Genomic DNA, 22,159 nt, shown 5'->3' on the forward strand with positions numbered 1-22,159 from the left:
TGCCCCCTCCCGTGGGTACAACGGGATCCATCGGGACCGCAGTTTCAGCTGGGGTAGGCTGGCCCTGGCTGTGGGGGGGGGTCCGGGCTCCCCATTCAGCCTCACAGCAGTACCGGTGGGTGTCTGTTCGCCCCCCTGGCATGCAATGAGCTGCAAGGTCTCAGCTGCCTTCGAGGGGGTCCTCACACACATGCTGCCCACGCAGGCAGGCCTGGGTGGTAGCGGCTGGGGGCACGGAGACCCCCCAGTCCTGCCCGGTCGGGGGGGTGCTGAGGGGGGGACATGACCCCACATCCCCTGGGGGTCTGACCCCACAGGGCGTGGGGGCAGGGGCAGCTTCCCGGGGAGTCCCGTGGGTCCCGCGTGGGAGGGAGCACTGCGCCCGCCTTTCCGGGACTCCGGCAGTGGGAACAAGCTGGGGGGGCCGAGCCGGGGCTGAGTGCTTCCAGCTGTGGGGGGGGGTGGGGTGGGCTGGGACCCCGAGTCACCCCAGGGTGCGGGGGAAGGACCCTGGGGGGCTGTGGGGCGCAGGGTGGGTGCTGCCAGTACAGGGCAGCTAGGTGCTGAGGGGGGTCTGTGGGGGTGAAGCCCCCCCCCCCGGGGCTGTATGTGGGACCCCCACGCACTCCTGCTGCTGCGGGACCGGTATCACTGTCCCTGGGGGTGTCCCCACACATCACCCCCTCCCCACTCACAGACCCCCCAGAGCCGGTGCCCTTCTGCAAGGCCTTTTATTTCCATGTCAGAAAGCCCCCCCCTTGCTCCGAGGGACCCCGGCACCACTGTCCCGCACCACTGCTGTGGGGGGACCGGGACCACGGCAGGGGCACCCTGTCCCCAAGGGCAGGCGGGGGGGGTGCCCCTGGCCCTGGGACCCCCATGGTCACCCCAGGCAGGGGCTGGGGCCATTGGGTGAGGACCCAGCGCCCAGCAAGGGGCAATGGGGGCAGCATGGGGGGGACACACACGTGCTGACACTGAGCAGGGCACGGCAGCGTCACCATCACTGTGGCACACAGCGGCACAAGACAAGGGCAGGGGGGGACACGGGCCGCCCCCACGGGAGAGATGCGGACCGGGGGGAGTGGGGTTGGTTTGTTTTTTTTTTTCCCTTTTTTTTTATTTACAAAATTCCTGGCCGCTCCCTCCCGGCTGGGAGGACAGGGAAGACCCCAGCAGGAGCAGGCAGTAACAGGGCCAGGGGTCTCCTGCCTGCCCCGCCAGAGCCCCTACCCACTGACTCGCCTGCTGCTAAAAATAATAATTATGTTAATATTAATAATAATAGTGATAATAATGAGAAAAGAGCTGCGGCTGTGTCCTGTGGCAGCCAGCCCCGGCAGCGGATGGGGCCGGGAGCTGTGCCATCCCCATGCCGGCGGCTTGGCTCGGTGGGCTGGGGCAGCCCAGACCCCCCACCCGGGCGGTGCCGAGGCCCCGATCCTGCGCGGGGGCGCGGGGCGCAGGCAGAGATCCGGCCTCGGCCGCCCGGGAGCTGCGGGTGGGCGGCTCCAGATGTGGAGCTGCACATCTGGGGAGAGAGAGCGCGCCGGCTACGGCGGTGAGACAGCCGGGAAGCGTAAGGGGTGGGAGCTGGGTCCCACCGGAGCATCCATCCCACCCCCGAGCATCCATCCTGCCCTGGAACATCACCCCATCCTGCCCCGGAGCATCCATCCCTCCCGCCTCGGAGCATCCTGCCCACGGCTGCCGCTGCCCCACACTCCCACGGGTCTCTCAGTGTCTTTCTGAGGCTAAACCCAGAGCGTTTGGGTCATTCCCGGGGCTCCCCCCAAGGCTCTGGCCCCAGGAGGGGCTGCCCGCCGAGCCGAACCGTGCCAAGCCGAGCCACGCCACGCCACGCCGATGCTGGTCCTGGCCAGGGTCACCCCCCTGCGAGGGGGCCGAGCTCCGTGGGGCTGGGCTGGGGAGGCTGCAGGGCAGCGGGGTGGTGGGTCCCACAGCCCCGTGTGCCCCGATCCCCACGGGAGCCCCCGGGAGCGGGTTGGAGGGGCCGGTACCACCGGGCTGCGAGGCCACGCTCAGTCCTGCTCCGTGTCGCGGCTCCGGCACCGTCCCGGCTCCCGTGGGCGGCACGAGGTGGCCGGGCACGGCTGCAAGGGAAGGTGAGGGGTGGGCACGCCGGGGCGGGGGATCCCTGGCCTCCTTGGCCCCGCTCCCCCTGCCCGTCCCAGCGGGATGGGGGGTTCCGGGGCCGGTGCATCCCAGGACCTACTGTGCTTAGGAATAGGCCAGTCCCTGGAGCGGCCGCGCAGGCGTGTGGAACTTGTCCGAGTCCTCGAAAGCCGGGTCTGGGCAGCGGGAGAGCGGGAGGGAGGCAGAGAGAGAGGGTGAGCCGAGGCGGGGGGGTGGGTGAGCGGTGGGCACGGGGAGGGGGGGGACAGGGACGAGGGTGGCACCGTGCACCCATCCCCGCGGTGCAGGGAGGAGGCACGGAGTCAGGCAGGGGTGCAGGCATGCACCCTGCTTGGGCACGGTGCCACCGGGACCCCCGACCCGCTCCGTGGGGCAAGGGGGATCTGGGGGTGGGCTTGGAGCCCCCGGGCAGGCGAGGGCAGCCCTGCCCGCACTGGGCTCACCTTGCAGGCTGCTGCCGCTGGTGCTGGCACAGGCGGGCGGCGGGGAGGTCTGCGGCCGCACCACGGGGGCGAAGGCGCTTTTCTGCTTCACCGCCGAGATCATGTTGACGGGGGAGAAGGAGAAGACCCCGGTGGGGGTGGAGGCGTTGGTGCCCGACGGGAGGGTGATGGAGGAGGCGCCGAGCGGGGGGCTGGCGGGCATGACTGCGGGGAGAGACCCACTCAGGCTGGGCAGAGCTGGGGACGGGGCATCGCTCCCCAGGTGGGATGCCAGCACATCCCGGTGACGCCATGTGGGACCCGGCTTGCGAGGGCCAGGGCTAGGACTGAGGCTGTCTCGGCTGTGTCCCCGCTCCCCCTTGCCCTCGCCACTGGCTTTGGGGACATCCCGGACTGGTGCATGGCATTGGGGACACCCCAAGGCTGGTGCACGGCTTTGGGGACACCCCGGGGCTGGTGTGTGGCATTGGGGACACTCCAAGGCTGGTGCACGGCTTTGGGGACACCCCAAGGCTGGTGCACAGCACTGGGGACACCCTGGGGCTGGTGCAGGGCTTTGGGGACACCCCAAGGCTGGTGCATGGCGTTGGGGACACCCCAAGGCTGGTGTATGGCATTGGGGACACCCCAAGGCTGGTGCACAGCACTGGGGACACCCTGGGGCTGGTGCATGGCATTGGGGACACCCCAAGGCTGGTGCATGGCTTTGGGGACACCCCAGGGCTGGTGCACGGCTTTGGGGACACCCCAAGGCTGGTGCACAGCATTGGGGACACCCCAGGGCTAGTGCATGGTGTTGGGGATGCCCCGGGGCTGGTGCACAGCTTTGGGACACTCCGGGGCTGGTGCACGGTGTCGGGGATGCCCCAGGGCTGCTGGTGCACGGCTTTGGGGACACCTGAGGTTGGTGCATGGCTTTGAGGACACGTCGGGCTGGTGCAGAGTGTTGGGGACACCCCGGGGCTGGCACGTGGCTTCGGAGACACCCCGGGGCACTGACTTACTGGCGTAGGGGGAGTTGGCGGTGGAGCCGTTGAGGAAGCTGGGGGAGCCGGGCACCCCCAGGCCGGCCATGGTGCCGCTGCCATAGCCGTTGATGCCGGCGGTGCTGCTGTAGCTGCTCTGCTGCGGCGTGGAGCTGGGCACGTAGCCCCGCGGCGAGACGCTGCCCGTGTTTCGGGAGTAGCCTGCGGGCGAGAGGGGCCGGGGGTGGCACGGGGCGGGCAGGGACCCCCTCCCGCTGCCTGGCGTGGCCCCCGGCCCACCTTGCTCGGTGCCCTGTGGCGAGTCGCCGATGTTGACGGCCAGCTGGCTGCCGAAGGAGTTCACCCCCATCATGCCGGCGGGGCCGTGGGTGCCGGCCAGCGAGGAGAGCTGGCTGGGGTTGCGGGGGACGCTGTAGAGAGCCTCGGCAATGTCCGCCGCTCGCTTCAGGATGATGTCCTGGGGGACGGGACACGGGGATGGCATCGCCCCATGGCACGCAGAGCCTGGGGTGACCCCGGGGCTGTGCCGGGCAGCAATGTGGCAGGGGCAGCTGAGACCGCCCAAGCTCGTGTCACCTCCCGGGGCACCCGCAGCCCCGAGCATCCCCGGGGCGCCAGCCGGGCTGTGCCGGGCAGCGATGGGGCAGGGGGGACCGCGACCCCCCAGCTCGTGCCGCCGGCCGGGAAGGATGTGGGAACAAAGGCGGCTTTGGAGGCGCCAGCCCCGCAGCCTGACCCGGCTGCTCCCCTTCCCCTGCAGGTGGGGGGCTCGGGGGGGGGCCCGCAGCGCTGACTCAGCGCCCAAGGAATCCTGATGTGAACCAGATGTGGGGCTGGGAGCCCGGGGCCAGCTCCTGCGTCCCCGCTCCGGCGTCGCGGGCTCGGGGTGCACACCGTGCCGAGCGGGCAGGGTGGGGGGCCGGGGGCAGGAAGGGGGGATGAGCCGGGGGGGGCTTGGCGGGACAGGGGCGGGGGGGCCGCGGTACCTGGTTGCTGTGCGGCATCCCGTAGAGAGCCTCCACCAGGTCGGCTGCCCGCTTCAGCAGGACCTCCTGGGCAGGGAGCGGGATGGGGCTCAGGGGGGGCTCGCACCCCCACCCCAGCCCCATCTGCACATGGGGGACATGCAGGCACCCTGCCCCGCCACCTCACCACGTCCCCACACCGGTGACATGACCCCACGTTGGCACGTCCCCGAGCTGCCGTGCAATGCCCAAAGCCCCAGCCCAGCGCTGCCACAGCGGACCCACGGGGCGGGGGCCCACTGTGTCCCTCCATGGCCCCCCCATGGCCCACCCTTCCCCAGGCTCTGTCAGGGGTGGGGGGCAAACAGCACGGACCCCCGCACACAGCGGGAGCTGGGGGTTAGGGACCCTGGCCAGCCCGCAGGCTGCACCCAGCGCCGGCAGGGGGGGGCACAAGGGCTCTGCATCCCCCTCCCTGTCCCTTGGTCCTCTGGCACTGCCGGGGAAGACCCCTGGGTCGAGGCGAGGCAGTGCCCAGCACCCGTGGGTGATGGCGTGTCCCTCCCTGCACCCGTGGGTGTCACCGAGCACGACAGAGCACGGCATCCCCGCCAAACCCCAGGCGGGGGGGTCCCTACCTTGGGCAGGCGCTCGGGGTCCCCGGGGTGCCGGGGGATGACCTTCTGCAGCCGCTGGAACCCGTAGTCGATGGTGGGCTCGTTCAGCGCTGCCGAGAGAGAGGGGCTCAGCGGCTGCTGCGCACGGGGCCCCCCTGCCCCCCCCGTCCCGGCCCCATGGGGAAACTGAGGCACAGACCGTGAGGCGAAGGGCTGAGCTGGGGTGTAGCAGGGGGGAACCCCACCTCCTGCAGGGACACCCCAGATGTCCCCCCTATCCCTCACCCGTGCCAACAGCCCCTGCACCCCTTCCTCTCCCAACCCCCCGTCCGACAGCCCCAGCTGCCAGCCCCACTGCCGGGGGTCCCGGGGGGACGGGACGGTGCTGGAGCAGGGCAGGAGCCAGGGCAACCTGCAGCACGGGACGGAGCTGGTGTGAGGACAGACTGCCCGAGCGGCAGCAACAGGCCACGGCACACGGCCACCACGGTGGGACCGATTCTCCACCGCACCGCGCACGCTGCCCTGCTCACACCCCACATGTGCATCATCCCCTACCCACACCCCACGTGTGCATGGCCCCGCTCATGCCACACACGTGTGCGTGGCCCTACTCACGCCGCACACGTGCGCAGGGCCCCTGGGCTCGCTGCCTGGGGTTTTCAGTAGTGGTTTGCAATAACCCTCACTCCATCGCCCCAATCCTACCCCCAACCCTGTCCCCACCAGCAGGTCACCCCCCAGTCACAACACTACCCTGCCCCTAACTCTACCCCCTGCCCCATAACCCAACCCTGTCCTGCCCCAAACCCTTGCCCTACGCCCGTCCCCTCGCACCCTGCCCATCCCCTCACCCTAACCCTGCAGCAGAGCCACCCATGGGGGGGGTCCTGGGGCAGGGCAGGGCTGTCCCCAGGGACTGGCAGCAGCCCCAGGGCCGGGCAGCGGGCACAGAGATCCCTTGGGTACCATCCTGGGGGTCCGTGCCCCCTTCCCGGGGGTCTGCACCCCTCACCGGTGTAGACGAAGCGTCCCGGGGCACCCTTGCAGAACTGCTTGGACTTGTAGGAGAGCGTCACCTCCACCACGCCGGGGATGTGCCGCGGAGGGGTCTGCACCCGGATGGCGTGAGGTGTGATGAGCTGCGGGGCGAGACGGGGCTCAGCCCATGGCGGGGGGCCGGGGGTCACGCCAGCCCCCCCCGCCGCCCCTCCTTCACCCTCCCCTACCTCACTCCACACCAGCATGGTGCCGAAGACGACCTGCAGCCCATCGAAGAAGTTGTCGCCGATGACGATGACGGTGGCACCTCCGGTGGTCCAGCCCTCGCTGGGGCTGATGGCTTTGATGCAGGGGGTGGCTGCTTCGGGCGGGAGGGGAGAGACAGGGCAGCAGTGAGTGTGGGGGCACGCGGGGCGGGAGCGGGGGACGCCGGGGTCGGGGCCGGGGGCGCGAGGCTGGGGGAGAGAAGGCAGAGAGGGAGAGCAGAGGCAGAAAGTGAGAACCAGGCAGCGGCGAGTGGGGGGGGGACGACAGACACGGGTGGCCACGGATGCACGGACACGGATGGGGACGGCGAGGGAGAGCGCATGCAGGGGACGGACGGGGGGATGGAGAGTGCATCGGTGGAAAGAGCACGCACAGGACAGACGGACGGAGAGCAAATAGGTCAGACGGGTGGACGGGGCATGTATGCAGTGGACGGAGGGACACAGACAGACGTGGCGGATGCACGGACGGACAGAACAGTAGATGGACAGAGAGCACCCAGGAGGGCAGGACAGCCTGCACGCGCGGGACGGACAGAGGGAGGAAGGGACAGACAGAAAACGCAGGTGCACGGCAGGCGGATGGAGAGGCCGTGTGTGTGTGCTGGGCGGACGGACAGACGTACAAGGCATAAATACGGCCCTGGGTGCCCACCTCCAGGGCTGCCCGGGGCTGTGCCAGGGCTGGGGGAGCTGCAGCCTCTGAGCGGTGTGGGGCAGAGCTGGGGCACAGGCATCCCCTCCTCGGGGGTCCCGGCATGGGGACACAATCTCTGGGGCTGCTCCAGCACCGTGGGGCAGGCACGGCCACGGGGCTGCCCTGGCATCGTGGGGTGCACGTGGCCATGGGGCTGCCCCGGCGCTGTGGGGCACACACGGCCATGGGGCTGGGCTCTGGCACAGCCGGGGCAGGGGATGCCACGGTAGGAGCAGCACCCACCGGCAGGGACACTTGTCCGCCCCTCCACGTGGCCGTGCACACGTGCCGGGGCAGGGCACACGCGTGCGCGTGGGCACGTGCTCTGTGTGCGTGGGCACGCCGGGCGCCCGGCAGGGACTCACCTTCGGAGGGGTCGAGGCGCCGTGCCCGCCGCCCGTGCTTGGAGTTGTTGTGGACAAACATGTTGTCAGACACAGCCAGGACGTGGCCGTCCACGTTCACCGTCGTCGACACGACCACCTGCGGGACAGCCGGCTCAGGGCCACCGCGGAGGACGGGGGCTGGCGTGCCCTTCCCCACAGGGACCCCACAGGGTCCTCCCCCCCCCGCCGTGGGTATGTCACCCCACGGTGCGATCCTCACCCCGCTGCTCATCTCTAGTGTCCCCCCACACCCCTGAGCATCCCGGGACTGTCACAGGTGCCCTCCGGCCCCCCTGTGCCTTGGTGGTGACACGTATGTGCAAATCTGCACCTGCGTGGTCATGCACGCCTGTGTGCACATATGTGTACATGCGCCACACGTATGTGCGTGCAGGACCACTTGTGTGCATACGTGCATGCATACATGTGCATGCATGTCCATGCATACCTACATGTGCACGCACGCATGTGCCCCCATAACCGTGCAACGCGCAGCGCCACAGGACCCCGGCCCCGGCCCTGGCACTGCCCCGGCATCAGCACCAGCCTGTCACCGTGTCACTGGCCTGGGGGACCCCGGACCCCAGGGGACACCCCAGCCCATCCCTTGTGCCCCCCCCTGCACCCCGCTCCCCCCCTCCAGCCTGGACTTGGCTGCTCTCCCGGAGCTGCTTGGCGCTATGCAAATTGGATAGGTCGTTAATCATGTAAAAATGTCACAATTATCATATCTTTACGAGAGGCCCTAATGAAGGCGCCCGTGCTGGGTGGGGGACGGGCCGGACCCCCCCTCTGCTCCGCTCCCGAACCTCCAGCTGCTGCGGGGAGAGCTGGGCTGCAGTCAGGGGACACGGGGGGAGCGTGGGGGGGGCGAGGGGACACGGGGGCTGCAGAGGGGTTCAAGAGCAATTAGGGTTTGCAAGTTAGGGTTTGCAAAGGGGTCGAGGGGAATCGGGGTTTGCAAAGGGGGTCGAGGGGAATTGGGTTTTGCAAAGAGGTCGAGGGGAATTGGGTTTTGCAAAGGGGTTCAAAGAGAATCGGGGTTTACAAAGGGATCAAGGGGAACTGGATTTTGCAAAAGGGTTCAAAGAGAATTGAGGTTTGCAAAGGGATCGAGGGGAATTGGGATTTGCAAAGGGGGAGAGGGGAATTAGGGACGCGATTCCCTGAATGGGCTCCCTGAATGGGGAATTGAGTCCCTAATTCCCCTCATCACCTTTGGGAAAATATATGAGGTCTCCAACCCCGTCCCCTCCTGCAGTCCCGGTGTGTGGGGCAGGGTTTGGAGGAGGAGGGGGTCCCGGTACTTACCTGGAAGCGCCGCATATCCCGGGGGTTCCCCGCATTCTTCAGGCAGTTTTGGTTGCATTTGAGGAAAAACTTGAGGAAAAACCTGGGATGGAAGGAAAGAACCCAGAGGTCAGTGCTGGCAAAACTGGGGGGAGGGGGGGGGCGTGGTGCCAGGGACCCCCTGATGTCTCCCCCCCACGCCATCCCTTGGTTCCTAGGGGCTGGGGCAGGAGGAGAGCGTGAGGGATCACAGTTGCACACGCACGGTATCATGGTTGCACATGTGTGGGGATCACGGTGCACGCTCCTGCGTACATGGATGCACGGACCCACGCCTGGGGGCGCAGCCAGACGTGGTCCCCAGGACCCCCACCGCAGGGTCCCCCTGCACACACATGTGCTTTTGGGCACCGAGGTGACAAACTTGCTGTCCCATCCCAGCTGCGGGCCACCCCACGGTGCACGGCCAAAGGCAGGCACAGCCACCGGCACCCTGCGTGGCCACACATGGGCGCACGGGCAGCCCGCACACGGCACACGCGCGTGCACACACATATATTGGCTTTGCACCGCGCCCGGCCATCACGCTGTGCCAGCTGGCTTTGCCATGGCAGCTCACCGCGCTGTGCCAGCTCCCTGCCCCGGCCCCGGTGACCGCAGAGTGCCGGGTCACTGCCGTGCCAACTCACCACAACACAGTAAGTCCCTGAGCTGTGCCAGGTCACCCCACCATGCCAGCTCACCGCACTGTGCCAGCTCACTGCACCGTGCCAGGGCACTATGCCACGCACGGCCACCGTGCCGTGCCAGGACACTGTGCTATACCAGGTCAGTGTGCCATGCCAAGCCACCGTGTCCCTCTGTGCCGTCTCCCTCCATTGGCCTGGCACGGGGCAGCGCATTTCCCGGCCCTCTTGCCAATGTGCCTGGGCTCTGGTGCATCCCGGTGTGCCATCCTGTCCCCATCCCGGCGTGCCATCGTGACCCATCCCACTGTGCATTCCTGCCCCATCCCAGTGTGCCACCCTGTCCCATCACAGCATGCCATCCTATCCCCATTCCAATGTGCTATCTTATCCCCTTCCCAGTATGCCATCCTATCCCACCCCACTGTGCCATCCTGCCCCATCCCAATTTGCCATCCTGTCCCCGTCCAAGCGTGGCATCCTGCCCCATCCCAGAATGCCATCCTGTCCCCTTCTCAGTGTGTCATCCTGCCCCACCCCAGTGTGCCATCCTGCCCCCATCCCAGTGTGTCATCCTGCCCCACTCCAGTGTGCCAGCCTGTCCCATCCCAGCGTGCCATCCTGTCCCCATCCCAGAGTGCCATCCCGTCTCAGCAGCCTGTCCTGGCATCTCATCAGCGCATCCAACTCTGGCACCTTATCCCAACATCCCGCTCCAGCACCCTGCCTTGGTATCCCACCGCAGGACCCCACCTCAGCCCCCCGCTATGGCCCCCCAGCCACCTCCCCAAGCACTGCAGCGGGGCTGGGGAGGGGGACGTAGGGCACAGGAGGGTGGCAGGGGACGCAGGTGCCCAGCTGGAAGGTTGCCAGGGCCCCATTAGCTGCTGGTGGAGCCTGGGGGGGACACACGGGTGCCCCGGGACACGGTGCAGCACCTGAGACCCCTGGGACCCCCTGCGATGCAGGTACAGGACAGGGCAGTGGGCACAGACTCCCCGGCCCCAAACCCCCTTCAGCCCCATCCCGGGTGGGCACAGGCCAGGGGGACACCAGCCCCTGGGGCCATTGCGGCCCCCCCCAGGGGACTCTGGGCACCCTGAGCAGAGAGGGCACCCCAAGACCGTGCCCCCCCCCAGAGGGTCCTGCCATCAGCCAGCGCCGGGGCACGCAGAGAGGGGCTCCCACACGGCTGCTGCCGGGACGCTGCCCACGGGGGACGGTTTTCCTGGGCAAGGGCAGGAAGAGGGGGACCCCCCCGTGTCCCCCCATCACCCGCCGCCTGGCAGGTGGTAATCAGGGGAAGGAAGGAGCTGGAAAACGGCAGGAAAACACCCCCCCCCCCCGCCAGGAGATTGACAAGGGCGGCATGGGGCTGGGGGGGTGACCCCCCCCGGCCCCCCCAGCCCCCCGGCCCCGGCTCTGCGCTGCTGAGGGGGGGATAATGCTGAACCCCAGGTCGGCCTCGTCCCCCCCGAGCGGCAGCCGCGCATATGGGCCCGGGAGTTAAAAATACAGGCGCTGTGCATGCATTAGCATCCCTAATGCACAGCGCTCCCCATTTAATATGCAAATTCCCGGCGCTGCTGCCGAACACCTTCTGTTCCGAGCGCATAAATTTGAATTTGCAATTAGAATAATCTTGTATAATTAATGAAAAGCGTCAATTTTAGCTCCTAAGTAATTTGATTAACATGTTGATAGGGCACTTATCTGGCTCTCTAAACCAGTGGGGCTGGGCGTCGGGCTGGGGAGCGGGGCTGGGGGGGGCCGGGGGGGAGCGGGCGGCGGGCTGGGGACCCGCCTGGCCCCGGGTGACCCCCGAGGGCCCTGGGGACGGAGGAGGAGGACGCGGGGGCACTGGGGAAGCCCCCCCCCCCGCCCCGGCTCCCCTCAGCACAGACGAGGGAAGGGGATGGGGATGCCACCAGCCCGGGGATGTCACCTCCTTGGGGCACGGCCCCGAGGGGTCCCTGGGGACAAGGGGGCTGGGGTGGCCTCGGGGGACACTTGCCTTGGGGGGGATCACCCCCATCCCGCAGGCACCCGGGGCTGGGATCAGCCCCAGCCTCCAGCACAGGGGGGGTGTCACAGGGCACCCCCCGCGCGCCCCAAAAGCGCCAGCGTGGGTGCAGCACCCGGGACGCCCGCGGGACGAGGCGGCTGAGGGGACGGTGGGACACGGGGACGTCATTACCAGGAGGTTTGTCTTGGCTGAGCCGCGGCAGCTGCATCCCACGGCCGCGCTGGAGTTCCGGGGGCCGCGATCCCCACAGCTGGCCGGGGCACAGCTGGCCGGGGGCGGGGGGGCACAGCTGGCTGGCGCTGGCGGGGTGGGAGGGAGGCCGGGGGTCGGGGACCTGCCGCAGCGGGGCCGGCGTCAATCCGGGGTGCGGGGGCCAGGGCCAGGGTGTGCGGGAGCAGGGTCTGTGCCAGCCCTTGTCCCCCAGGGACCCAGGCACCCTCCGGTGCCGCGGGGACTCGGCGCAGGGGGAAGCTGATCCCCCCCCCCACCAGGATCAAGGGACCGTGCTTGCAAGCAGGGTGAGGTGCTGTGCCCCCCCCGGCCCCAGTGACGAGGTGACCGAGCCCTGCAGAGCGAGCTGGGGGTCCCTAAAACCCCTCAGCACCCCTGAAGAGCCTGGGGTTCGCTTGGCGTCACCAGGGAGGTGCCGCTGTGCCGGGAGCTGCACGGGGACAGAGGGATGGGGACACGATGGGGATGCTGTGGGATGGAGGGAGGAACAGCTCAAGGGCTGGTGAGAGGGAGGGAGAGGAGAAAGGAGGGAGGAAGGAACGGGTGGATGGATGGATGGAGAAGAATGGGGGACAGATGGAAGGAGAGCTGGATGGAGGGACGGGTAATGGACAGAGGGAGGCACGGAGAGAAGGCTGTGTGGATGGAGAGAGGTGGGGTGCGTACAGTCTGTCCAGGGAGGGCAGAGGAACAGGGCTGCAGGCAGACAGACAGACAGACAGACGCCTGCCCCAGAGCCGGGAGGACGCGGTGTCCGTGCACACACCAGCAAGTGCTGCCTGTGCCAGGTTGGGCTTTCTGCTCCCGCTCTGCCCCATCCCGGTGGCCCCATCCCGGCAGGGAGGATGGGTGCACCCCTCACCGCGGGGCACGTGGCCGGCCCGTGCCGGGGGGCACACGGCTGGGAACACCGTGCGGCACCGCGGTGTCCCCGCGGCACGTGGCCCCGGCGCGGGAGAGGGGCCGCCACGCGTTCCCCGTCGCTCGCCGAAGCGGCTGGATGCCGCCTGTATTATTTATTTGTTTGATGCACGTCGGAAGTGCCGCGCTGACGGCAAACGGCACTTTCCCCATCTGTCACGGCTGGCTGTCACCGCAGCCCGCCACGGGGCCGGCAGCCACCGCAGCAAGCCAGACCCGGGGGGGGGAACCGTGTGCCCTCCCAGCCCCCACGTGCTGCTCCCCCAGCTCATTAGCTCTAACGAGGCCAGCGCTCGCACCCGGTCCCCAGCCCAGGAGACTCCCCATCCCGGTGCCTCAGGGGACCCCCCACCGCTGCCACCCCCCCCCCAGCCCCAGCGAGGCGCGGGGGGGCCCCGCGCCCGGGGTCCCCGGTACCTGTCGATGATGACGGGGTCGGAGGGGGTCTCGTTGCGGTTCCCGCAGCTCTTCTTGTCGCAGCAGCGGCTGGGCACGGCCAGGGAGAGGAGCCGGCGTGAGGGGAGCCGGGGGGAGGCCGAGGCCAGCCCCACACCCCCCAACCCCCAGGGAAAACCCGCCAGAGCCCCATTTCCCACCCTTGCACCCCCCAGCATTGCCCAGCCCTGCACTGTGGAGTAGGGGGTCCTGCCCCACAGCGGCGCAGGGGGGACGGGCGGGTGCCGCACAAGGGCCCAGGGTGCTGGGCTGTGGGGGGGGACGGACCCCAGGACGGGGACATCGGCCATGTGATGCCAGGGCACGGGGGGCCGTGGCAGAGAGGGCACCCCTGGGGTACCCCCCCTTATCCACCCCACCACCCCGCACCATGGGGCTGGGCTCCGATTTGGGGTTCTCTGGGGCTCAGGGTGCACCCCAGCCCTGGGAAACGCTTGGTGAGCCAAGGGGGGGCTCTGAACCGGGGGTGCCCCAGCCCCACGCCATCCCTCGGGGGCTCCACCTCACCCACGGGGGACACGGCAGCGCCGGGCTCGTGCCGCCGCCGGCCAACAAACGTGGCGGTGCCGGCCCTGGGGAGTGCAGCGGGGAGGGGGGGCCCCCCGGCCCTGGCATCGTTAGCGTGGCTCCTGGAGATCAATTAGCCGCGCTGGCACGGAGTGTTAATTTGCACAAACACGGAGCGCGAGGGTGGTAAACAAGAGCGGCGCTAATGGGGCACGGGGGACCCCGCGCTGGCAGCAGGCAGCTGGGGCAGGCAGCTGCCCGCCTGCCCAACACGGCACCCCTGGTGCTGCTGGATACCCGTGGGACCCCCGCCGGACCCCCACCACCAGGACACCCACGGGACCCCCGCCTACCTGCACATGATCTCGTGGGTGAGGAGGACCCGGCACATCTCTGGGTTCTTGTCCTGCCCTTCGTAGATGATGGCCTGGGGGGGGGAAGAGAGCGCGCAGGGGGGGTGCCACCGCCGCCTGGCACCCTGCCCGTCCCCTGCCACCGCTCCAGCCTGTCCCCGAAACACGGACCCTCCCTGGGTGACCCCAGCCAGGCTGGGGGACCCCGATGGCAGCCGGGGTGGGAGCAGCGGGTGGGAGAGGGACCGGGCAGGGAGCGCTCGTGGGTGGGTGTGCAGCCGTGCACACCTCCGAGTTTGTGCCCACGGACGCGTGCGTGCGTGGCTGCGTGTGCACAGCTGTATGTGCCCACACTGCACTGCACGCCTGCCTTCGTGCCGGTGCACAGACGCGTGTTCGTGCACGTGGAGGGGTGTGCAAGCACACGTGTGCCCGCTCTGCACACCTGGGTGTGCGCATACGGCTGCCTGGCCTTACAACCCCCCGCATGTGCGTGCACTTACAGACGTGCCCGCCTTGCACGCCCATGTGTGCGCACATGCGTACAGATGTGCCTGCTCCGCACAGCTGCATGCACACGCACAGACGTGCCCGCCAGGCACACCCACGTGTGCACACGCGTGTGCAGGTGGCCCTGGGAGCTCAGTGGCCGACGGGGTCGGGGACTGCCGGCCCGGCCAAGCCGCCAGCCCCACGCCATTACCTGCTTGGACATGGAGTCGATGAGGCGGACGTAGAGGTCCTGCTCAGTCCGGAGCCCTGCGGCGAAAGGGGAGGGGGTCAGCCCTGCCCGCACCCCCCCAGCCCCCCCGCCCCGGCACCCACCGTTGCTGTACAGCAGCTGGAGCCGGTAGTGGATCCCGTTGTTGGTTTTCTCGCCGTTCTGCTCCTGGGGGGAAGACGGTTGGATGGGGGGGACAACACGGTTCCCCCTCGGTGCAGCCCTCTGGCAGCCCCGGCCGGGCCCAGGGCTGTGGAGCCGCTCTGGTAACTCCTCACATGTGCAATGAGTTTGAGAGAGGTCTCAGCCTCTGCAGCGCAGGCTCCTGCACCCCTCCAAGAGCAGGGGGATTGCCCGGTGGAGTGACCCCCATCCCTGCCACAACCCCATCCCCACCAAAACCCCAGCGCCGGGGGGTCTCACCCGCTCCTTCTCCACGAAGTCGATGAAGGAGGTGCGCTCGATCTCCACAGGCTGGCCCTGCCGGTCGTACATGGCCAGGACGAAGTGGAAGAAATTGGATTTCCGCAGGTTGGAGGGGGGCTGCTTCTCAAAGTGGGCTCGGGCCAGGCCCACCCCGCTGTCGGCAGAAGGAGCGGGGGGGTGCGGTGAGCAGGGGGCGGCTGCCGGGACCCTCAGCACCCCCTCCCCGGGACCTCCAGCACCCCCTCCCCAGGGGTCCCCATTGCCAGGGGACAGGCTTGGTGGGAGCTGCCAAACTCCCCCAGGGTGGATGGGGGGAGCAGCCAGGACCCCCACACTGCCCCGTGGCCACGACAAGCCCGTGCCGTCCCTGTCCCCAGCCGGTGTCACCGTCGGTGCTGCGGGAGCCGGTGCGGTGGCGGCGGCGTGGGGGGCCGCAGGAGCCGGACCAGCCCCCCGCGCGGCAGCCAGCGAGGCGAGGGGGCCAAGATAAACACGCGGATGTAAAAAGTTCCCCCCTTTCGTGATTAAAAACACATCGGGCGACGAGGGAGGCGGGGGGGCGGGTTTGGCTCCCCCCCGCGCCAACCTTGCGGGGGGGGGCTTCAGCTGCCGGAGCCAGTTCCCACGCTGTGCTGGGGACAGCCCCTGCACCCCACGGGGACCGCAGGGACCTTGCAGCACCCCCCACCCCGTGTGGGGCAGGACCCCATGGACCTTCCAGTCTCCCCCAGCATGGAGCAGGACCTCACAGCCCCCAGATCCCACCCCCACCGTGCCCGGCAGCACCCTGCGGACCCCATGGCCAGAGCCCGGGCAGGGGTCAGCACTGGGGTGCAAATAAGGGGGGACACTCACATGCACAAACACGCAGGGGGGTGACCCAGCACCCCCAGCCCTGCTCCTAGGAGCCCACCTGGGGACACAGTTTGGGGGGTGATGGGCTGGGTACAACTCCCCCCGCTGCCAGCCCGAGGGGGTGCCCACTGCAGGGGTCCATCCGCCACCACCCCCTGCCATGGAGGGACGTGACCACCGCAGGAATGGGGGGGTCACACCCAGCCCCCTGCCCGCAGCACCCTGCCGGGGGGGCTGTCGAGGAGAGGAGCCCTGGGGTGCAGAGACACAATGCATGGGTGAGGAGCAGGACCCCCAGAACCCTGACCCCCACTGGGCCCTAATTTAGCCAGGGACAGGGCACATGGAGTGGGGGCCAGCATGGGGGCACCCCTCCACCCACAGCTGGAGGACGGAGTGGGTCCCTGAGCCCTGTCCCTGCAGAGCCCCCAGCCCCACGGGACCCCTTGCTTACACCCCGCCACGGGGGCTGTCCCAGCCATGGGGGTCCTTTGCTCCTGCACAGCCAAGCCCCCCCCCTTCGCTCTCACCAGTGCTGCTTCCATGGGCTGGCACTGCCCAGGGCCAATCTCTGCTCCCAGGGGCATCGCTGGATGCTCAGGGACATGGGGACATGGGGACATGGGGACATCTCCCAGAGTCCCACACAAGCCACAGCCACCAGCATCCTCTCCAAACAAGAGAAGAAAATGGGGTTCAGCTCTTTTACCAGCGACCTGCTCCTGTGGCCGGTCCCAGGAGCCTGGGGCAGAACCAGCATAGGGTGGGGGGAGGCCCCCCAGGCACCCTCGCCTCCTTTAATCATGGTCCTTGGGCTTTAATTAACCCCTGGCATCGCCCTCAGCCCCAGCCCTGACCCCAGCTGCGGGCTACAGCTGAGGCCAAGTGTGAAGCCCAGACCCTGAAAACCTCAGGGACGCTTCTCTGGAGACAAGTCTCCGTGACGGAGGAGAAAGCTCGTTAAGCTGATCGCCGGGGAGCCAAAACGTCCCCAGTCGGCAAACGCCGGGGCATGTGCCTGGCAACACCTGCCTGGCACACGGGTGCCCGTGTGCATGGCCAACACACGTGTCTGGGCACACATGTGCGGACAAACATGTGCACACTCGTGTCCCTGGGCACTGCTGGTGGCCGTGTCCTGGCACACCCCGTGGGTGGCCCTCGTCCCCTACCCAAGGCTGCAACCAGTGCCGATGGGTTTGCCGACAGGGCCCATCCCCATGGCATCTGGCCCTGCAGCATGGGGTGCTGACCCCACCGGGACCCCAACCCAGTGCGCCCAGTCAGCACGCCACTCAGCTCCCCGAGGGACGGGGACCCCCGGTGCCGCGGGGACCCCTCTCCCCCAGCAGCATCCCCGGTCCTGCTGCGCTGGAACCCGGCCCTGGGGCTGCCAGCTGATGGGAAGGTGGCACGGTGCCGGCAGGGCGGCCGCAGCGAGCCAGCGCCCGCCCGGCTCCCCCATTCCCCTCCGCCCCCCCAAAGCTTTGGCCCTAAAGTGCTGGGGGGGTGGGGGGGGTGATGGAGCCGCCAGCCCGGGCGGGTAATGGCTGCATCTCCGCTCCCAGCTCTGCCGAGACCCCGGCGTTCCGAGAGCCGAGCCTGGTTGCCATTAATTATTAAAGGCAATCAGAGCATTTCCTAGCAGAGCCCAGCGAACGTCTCTTACAGTAAAGCAGCATCTTCCCTTGGCGGAGCCGCCAGGCACCCGGGGCACCACGCAATTACGCAGTCACGGCTCCCCGGGCGGCTCCGCCAAATGGGGGGCAGAGGGGGGAGTGCCGGACCCCACCCGGGAAGCCAAGACCCTGGGTGGGCTCACCCCACGGCCCACAGCCCCTCTCTGCCTTGCCCGGGGGCGCCGGCCCCCCTGCCCTCCCCTCGGCACACCTGGGGCAGCCCCTCTGCCTGCAGGGGCTGCAGCCGTGGGTGCAGCTGGCATCACCCAGGGACCCTGCGGTGGCCACGGGGTCCCACGGGAGTGGGGGGTCTTTGTGGGTGCTGGTGTGAGCCCCCCCCGCCAGGGGTCTGAGAGGGACGCGGGGTGGAGGCAGGCTGGGTCTGGAGGTGACGGGCACCCCAGGAGCGTGTCCACACGCGTGACACTGCCGGCATGTGTGGCACATGCTCGGCTGCCGGGCACCACGGTGGGACGGGGAGGAGAGGGGGACCTGGAGGGCACCACAGGCTGCCCAGCACCCGGCTCGGCAGGGGCAGGGGTGGGCAGGGGGTCTGTGAACCCCATCCTCGTGCACCGGGCACGTGGCACGCAGGACCCCATCGGCACACGGCCAGCCACGTCCCTGCCACCGGGCAGCATCGCTGCCGGAGCCGCAGCGGTGGTCCCAGCCCTGTGTGCGTCCCCCTGCGCTGCCAGAGCCGGGGCCGGGGGTGAGGGGGACGGATTTCACCCCTCTTTCTCGCGGCCCCACTCTGGGACACAGGGAAGTTTCTGGGTGCGCAGCAGCAAGGCCAGCACCTCCCTGTGCCCCGGCTCGGACACCGCAGCCCCCTGCCGTGGCACTGCCCCCCCCAGCTCCCTGGCGCCGGGTGGGACCCTTGGTCCAGCCACTTTCTGGGGGCTCCAGGCTGGGCTGCAGCGGTGGCTGTCCCCCCCGGCGGTGGCCACGCTGGGACGGGGCTGGGGTGGCTTTGCCGGGGGGATTGCTGCAGTTTTCAAGCATCCTCAGAGTATCTGCAAACGCGGCGGCTTTGGGGGGGACCCCGGGGAGCCCCCAGGGCTTCAGCCGCAGGGCGCAGCCTCCGGCGCAATCACGGTCCCCGGCGGAGAGCCAGCGGCAGGGCTGACGCCGCAGCTGGGGACCCCGAGCTCGGGGACGGTGCACACAACAGGGTGATGTCGTCCACGGAGCGGGTCGGTGCTGGAAGTGCTGGGGATGTCCCGCTTTGCTGGGGCCCCATGCAAAGGCGAGACACCCCCCCCAGACTCTCAAGCCCCTTGCCCCTGGCCGAGGGCGTGGGGCACCCCAGGGAGGCAGTGGGCAAGCTGGCCCGGGTCCCCTCGCTCCTCCGTGCCGTGGGGCATCTCCTGTCACCCCTGGACACAGCCGCAGCACGCTCCAAGCACAGCCCCCCTTACCGACCCCCCGAACCCCATGGCGCACATAGGGGGTACAGCCGGAGCTGGGGTGCTGGGGGCAGGGGTGAAGGTGTCCCCCAGCTGTCACTGGGACCCCTCTGGGCACAAGGTGGAGAGAGAGCGGGGACCAGGGTGCACAGAGTCCCCCAGGAGGGCAGCGGATGGGGTACGCGGAGCCCTGAGCTCCCCGGCGAGGGCAGGGGATGGGGCCAGCCGGGACACGGGAGGGCATCGGGCTGCGGCACGGCGAGCCCGGCGATGCAGGCTGCCTGAGCGGCTGCAGCGGTCCCTCACCCCAGCTGATGCTGCCAGCCCTGCCAGGGAGACAGGGATGGCACCACTGCCAGCCCTGCCCTCGCTCTTGGCGGCTTTTGCCAGCAGAGCCATGGCTCAGGGTGCAGGTCCCGGCCCCGGTGGATGCACGGCATGGCACGGCACGGCACGGCACAAGCCCCCTTGCAGCTCCAGCAGTGGCTCCTGCCCCACTGCCAGCACCCACTGGCCCTCCCAACACAGGGCAACAGGCCTGGCACATGCGGAATGCCAGGGGGCTCAGGATGCCCCAGGAACCCAGGGATGCTGAAGTCCGCGGGGGCCCCCGGGACACCCAAGGTACCCAGGCGTAGGGGTTACCCGGAGGCCCAAGGAGCCCAGGGCATGTGGGGCACCTGGAGCGCCTGAAGTACCCGGTGGGCATGAGGCACCTGGGATGCCCAAGGCATCCAGACTGCCCAGGGATCCCAGGGTGCTGAGGATGTGGGGTCCCCAGAGTGCCCAAGGTGTGCAGGGCGCCTGGGATGCCCACGACACCCGGAATGCCCATCGTGCCCAGGATGCCCACAGCACCTGGGATGGTCACAGCACCCAGGATGCCTGTGGAGCCCGTGGTACCTGGGATGCTTGTGGTGCCCAGGATGCCTGGGATGCCCACAGTGCCTGGGACGCCTGCGGTGCCCAGGGTGCCCATGGTGCCCGGGATGCCTACAGCACCTGGGATGCCCACGGAGTCCGGGATGCCCGTGGATCCTGGGATGCCTGCAGCACCCGGGATGCCTGCAGCACCTGGCGTGCCTGCGGAGCCCGGGATGCCCGTGCAGCCTGGGATGCCTGCAGCGCCCGGGATGCCTGCAGCGCCCAGGATGCCCGCAGCACCTGGGATGCTCCTAGAGCCCGGGATACCCACGGAGCCCGGCATACCCACAGCACCCGAGATGCCCGCTGCACCCGGGATGCCCGTGGAGCCCGGGATACCCGCGGAGCCCCTTACCTCTGTGCCGCCGTGCTGGCGTCCAGGATGCCGGTGCCCTGCAGCCAGCGGACGGAGGGCAGCCCGGCGGTCAGCGGCTCTTCCTTCATGGGCAGCCCCCCCCGGGGCAGCGCCTCCTGCACGGAGAACATGGCAGGGGCTCAACGGCAGCCCCCCAACTTTCCTGCCCCGGGCCCGGCAGCGGAGCTCAGAGCCGGGCAGGTGCCGGGGGCCGCCGTCCCGGCCGCCGGGGAAGCGGCATCTGCGGCGGGTGGCCGGGCGGGAGCGGGGGGGAGGCTCGGGGGGAGGCTCGGGGGGAGGCGGGAGGCGGAGGCAGGCGGAGGCAGGGCCGGAGAAGTTGGAGACGGAGGCGACCAGCAGGCAAGTGCGGGGACCGGGAGGGGAAGGGGCGGGGGGCGGCGGGGGGGAGGGATGGGGAAGGCAGGGGAGGAGTGGAGGGAGGGATGGAGGAAGGCTTAGGGGAGTGGAGGGAGGGATGGAGGGAGGCAGAGGAGGAGTGGAGGGAGGGATGGGGAAGGCTTAGAGGAGCGGAGGGAGGGATGGGGAAGGCAGAGGAGGAGTGGAGGGAGGGAGGGATAGAGGGAGGCAGAGGAGGAGTGGAGGGAGGGGTGGAGGAAGGCTTAGAGGAGCGGAGGGAGGGATGGAGGCAGAGGAGGAGTGGAGGGAGGGGTGGAGGAAGGCTTAGAGGACCGGAGGGAGGGATGGAGGCAGAGGAGGAGTGGAGGGAGGGAGGGATGGAGGGAGGCAGAGGAGGAGTGGAGGGAGGGGTGGAGGAAGGCTGAGAGGACCGGAGGGAGGGATGGAGGGAGGCAGAGGAGCCCTGGAGGGAGGGGTGGAGGAAGGCTGAGAGGACCGGAGGGAGGGGTGGAGGGAGGCAGAGGAGGAGTGGAGGGAGGGATGGAGGAAGGCTGGGAGGAGGAGTGGAGGGATGGAGGGGGGAGGAGGCCGGAGAGGGGCGCGGGAGGGGGCAGGCTCGGCCCGGGATGGGGCGGGGGCGGCCGGGCGGCGGCGGCGGCGGCGGCTCGTTACCGGGCGGGCGGCAGCGGCGGCGGCGGCGGCGGGCGCGGCGCGGGGGGGCGGCGGCGGCGGCGGCGGCAGCGGCGGCAGCGGCAGCAGCAGCAGGAGCGGGCGGGCGGGGGGGCCGGGGGGCGTCGGGGGTCCGGGGGGGCCGCCTCCCCGCCGCCTCCCCGTTCCCCGGCCCCGCCGCCCCGCCGCGGCCACCAGCACCATCAGCACCAGCACCCGCCGCCGCGGCCCCGCCGCCGCCCCGCCGGCCCGGGCCATGCCGCCGCCGCCTCCCCGGGGAGGCAGGGCCGGAGCCGCCGGGGGAGGCGGGGGCCGTGGCCGGGCAGGCTGACATCATTCCGGGGAGGAGCGGTCCCTCCCCGCGCCGGCGGAGGGGCTCCGCGGCCAGCGCCGCACCGGCCGCGCCGGGGGAGGGAGGGATGGGGGGGGGCGGCGGGGACAGGGACACCCCCCCCCGGGGCCGGACCGGAGAGCCCCTGCGGTCCAGCCCCCCCTCCGGGGTGACCGGCGCGCCTCCCGGCCCGAGAGACCCCGGGGGGGGACCCCGGAGGAGACCCCGCCGCGTCCCCCGAGATGCTCGGGAGAGACCCCCAGGCGGGTGCCGGGGGGGACCGGGGGCCCCCGCAGCCCCAGGGTCCCCCCGCACTGACCCCCGCCGAGCCCCTCAGAAATCTCGGAGTGACCCCAAAGAGCCACCAGGTGCCCCCCAAGCCCCAGCGTGACTAACCAGGCCCCTTGAGACGCCCCGCACGGGACCCCCTGCGCTCCGGAGACG

The 22,159-nt window shown here is 69.8% G+C and overlaps 1 protein-coding gene across 2 annotated transcripts; it reads right to left on the reverse strand.

Annotated features, from left to right (window-relative positions):
* Positions 1-1,075: 1,075 nt before the first annotated feature.
* EBF4 (EBF family member 4) lies at positions 1,076-21,642 on the reverse strand. Of its 2 annotated transcripts, XM_075038487.1 has the most exons (18): positions 21,388-21,642; positions 20,359-20,474; positions 15,134-15,290; positions 14,815-14,878; positions 14,693-14,748; positions 13,990-14,063; positions 13,091-13,159; positions 8,831-8,912; positions 7,499-7,616; positions 6,398-6,531; positions 6,184-6,310; positions 5,190-5,278; positions 4,573-4,638; positions 3,866-4,043; positions 3,605-3,787; positions 2,601-2,804; positions 2,237-2,312; positions 1,076-2,114 (listed from the first exon to the last, which is right to left on the reverse strand). In XM_075038487.1, exons 1-17 carry the CDS (start codon positions 21,640-21,642, stop codon positions 2,242-2,244), a joined length of 2,043 nt encoding a protein of 680 aa, XP_074894588.1. In that variant the 3' UTR covers positions 1,076-2,114; positions 2,237-2,241. The 2 variants fall into 2 exon arrangements, with proteins under 2 accessions (XP_074894588.1, XP_074894673.1); XM_075038572.1 differs by lacking the exon at positions 21,388-21,642 and having other exon boundaries at positions 6,398-6,528; positions 20,359-20,632.
* Positions 21,643-22,159: the final 517 nt, after the last annotated feature.

Source organism: Buteo buteo, chromosome 1 (genome assembly GCF_964188355.1).
Source record: "Buteo buteo chromosome 1, bButBut1.hap1.1, whole genome shotgun sequence".
NCBI lineage: Eukaryota > Metazoa > Chordata > Aves > Accipitriformes > Accipitridae > Buteo > Buteo buteo.

What these genes read in the sequence shown, in the direction of transcription:
- EBF4 (XM_075038487.1), bottom strand. Translation starts at nt 21,642, where the DNA reads ATGGCCCGGGCCGGCGGGGCGGCGGCGGGGCCGCGGCGGCGGGTGCTG. An exon ending in CCAGCTGCTGTACAGCAACG is followed by an intron (nt 14,749 to 14,814) that starts GTGGGTGCCGGG and finishes CTTTCGCCGCAG; the next exon opens with GGCTCCGGACTGAGCAGGAC. An exon ending in ACCCACGAGATCATGTGCAG is followed by an intron (nt 13,160 to 13,989) that starts GTAGGCGGGGGT and finishes GGCCGTGCCCAG; the next exon opens with CCGCTGCTGCGACAAGAAGA.